Source organism: Rhinatrema bivittatum, chromosome 1 (genome assembly GCF_901001135.1).
Source record: "Rhinatrema bivittatum chromosome 1, aRhiBiv1.1, whole genome shotgun sequence".
Taxonomy (NCBI): Eukaryota; Metazoa; Chordata; class Amphibia; order Gymnophiona; family Rhinatrematidae; genus Rhinatrema; species Rhinatrema bivittatum.
The window spans coordinates 293,283,311-293,285,837 of record NC_042615.1 but is presented as its reverse complement, the minus strand read 5'-3'; the positions used below and the strand labels follow the sequence as shown (position 1 = coordinate 293,285,837).

At 38.5% G+C, this 2,527-nt stretch overlaps 1 protein-coding gene across 1 annotated transcript; it reads right to left on the bottom strand.

Annotated features, from left to right (window-relative positions):
* Positions 1-218: 218 nt before the first annotated feature.
* On the bottom strand, positions 219-1,175 carry LOC115094995 (olfactory receptor 2D3-like). Its single transcript, XM_029608137.1, has one exon. It carries the CDS (start codon positions 1,173-1,175, stop codon positions 219-221), a length of 957 nt encoding a protein of 318 aa, XP_029463997.1.
* Positions 1,176-2,527: the final 1,352 nt, after the last annotated feature.

Below are 2,527 nucleotides of genomic sequence, written 5' to 3'. Positions count from 1 at the left end.
TTTGAGATATAATATTAATAATAATACTTTATTTTTCTTACCTGCCTTAACAATGTATCACTCAAAACAGGTTGTAACAAATGTTAATTACATTATCAAAATCAGCCATAAAAACAAGTGACAGAATATTAGTACTAAAATCAAACATAAAAGCATTTAACAGAATATAATCATAAATCAACAATTAGAACAAAACCTCTGTAATAGTTCACATTTTTTCATGTTACCTGAAATTTGCACTTGTTTCTTCCTATGGCTTTTCTGAATGCCCCCTTTACCTCTTTGTTTTTCAGGCTATAAATCATTGGGTTTAGCATTGGTGTTACTACAGTATAAAACACAGTAATGATTTTATCCTGCTCCTCTGAATGGCTTGACTTGGGTCTCATATACATAAAGATAATGGTGCCATAAAATAAAGTGACCACTATGATGTGGGAAGCACAAGTGGAAAACGCTTTATGTCTACCCTCAGCAGAACGAATTTTCAGTACAGTGGAGATAATGTGAAGATAGGAGACTAGAATTAAAAAGAATGGAATGAGAAGCACTACAACAGCAACCAGAAATATTATCAACTCAGTAGTCTGGGTATCCATGCACGCAAGGCGAAGGATCACTGGAACCTCACAAACAAAATGGTTCATTTTATTGGGACCACAGTATGGTAACCGCAATGTGAAAGCAGTGTCTACCAGTGACATGAGAAAGCCACCTGTCCATGAGGCACCTGCCATCATGAAACACATTCTCTTACTCATGATGACTGTATAATGTAAGGGATGACATATAGCCACATAACGATCATAGGCCATGACACCCAGGAGAATGCACTCTGTTTCCCCCAGGGAAAGAGCAATGTACATCTGTGCTGCACACTCTGAAAATGAAATGGTTTTTCTTTCTGCCAGAAAGTGCACCATGGCTTTAGGGACAATGGCTGAGGAATAACAGATTTCAAGGAAAGACAAGTTAGTAAGAAAAAAGTACATAGGCGTGCGAAGGTGGGAATCTACTCTGACTATAATAATTATCAACACATTTCCAGCCAGGGTAGTTATGTAAATTATTAAAAACACAATGAAGAGTGACGTTTGTATCTGGGGATCGGATGAAAGTCCAAGGAGAAGAAATTCAGTGACTGAAGTTAGATTTGCCCCTGTCATTGTATTCATAAATGTGTACCTGTTGGGAGAAGGATAAGGATACAATTTTATGGGTATAGAAGTATATACTGTATATCATTGCTATAAAAAAAACCCAAATAAATCATAGAATCACAAATATGTGCATTTTCTGCATGAATCTGAAAAGTGCTTAATGAGTGATTGATTCTACTTGTCTATCCATCCATCATCAGGATAACTTCCCTCTGAGTGGATTAGTCAGGATCAAATCTGGGGTGAAGATCAACCAATGACTTGGAATTTATGCCATTGAAAATGACATTTAATTTGATAGGATAAAGTTGAAAAGCACTGGAAATATCACATGAATATGCATGATTACCATTTCTGTTTATTCTGCTTATTATAACAAATAAATCAACATTGGGTTTGTAATGTCAAAATTGGGCACTTGAAATTCTTCTTACTGCCTTTCAGATTTTATCCCCATTTTATCCATATTACTTACTAAAGATCATCATGCAGTTTCAAGAGCTGGAAGAGAATTCTCTTCTGAGAAATTTAGAGGCAAATCAATACATTGTCTGCCCAGAACTGTGTCACTGCCCCTCTGGGAAACTGGACCATTAAGCACAAAGATTGTATTCTGGCAATAAGATTGAACAATATTTTCAAGCAAAAGGTGAGCTGAAACAGCTTTCATCTTTTCACAATATATTTATTATATGTTTATATGTTACATGAAAGTGTTGTTTTTCTAAACTAATGGCAAGAGCCAGCCTATTAACCTAAGAGAAGCACCATAAGCTATTGTATTGGAAGATAAAGGTTCAGTTCTCAACCCTGACTTTCATTTCTTGGGCATTCCAGGACAACATATGCAGATACTTGGAGGGGGATTCCCAGTCTTTTTGCAACATTGACACCTACTTACTTGCTCACACCTGCACTTGTATGGACATCCAGAAGGGTCTGCATTTCATGCCTCTTAGCAGGGAGATTGCAACTGGAATGGCTAGGCTAGATGAGAGAAGGAATTAAATGGAAAATCTCAGAGCATCTTAATTCAGTTAGAGCAGGTTCCAACTGACAGTGCTATACCCTGAGTCCTTAAGGATCTACACAAACTTTAAGTACTGAAAACACCCCGCCCCACATTACTACCACATTCACCACCATGACTCCATCCCCAGTCCTTTCCCTCCTTCCATCATCGAATAGCTCATTACTTGTGGTTTCACGCCTTGTTTCTCAATATGATGCCTTGCCAGGGCCCTTCCCTTCCTGGGTCCTCTTTCTCTTGACCTCCCCCCTTGACTCCTTCCTGCACCCTTTCCTTCCTGCCCCCAGCATGGCCCCTTCCCAGTCTTCTCTCTCCTACTCTAATGGCCTGTTCCTGG

What these genes read in the sequence shown, in the direction of transcription:
- LOC115094995 (XM_029608137.1), bottom strand. Translation starts at nt 1,175, where the DNA reads ATGAATACAATGACAGGGGCAAATCTAACTTCAGTCACTGAATTTCTT.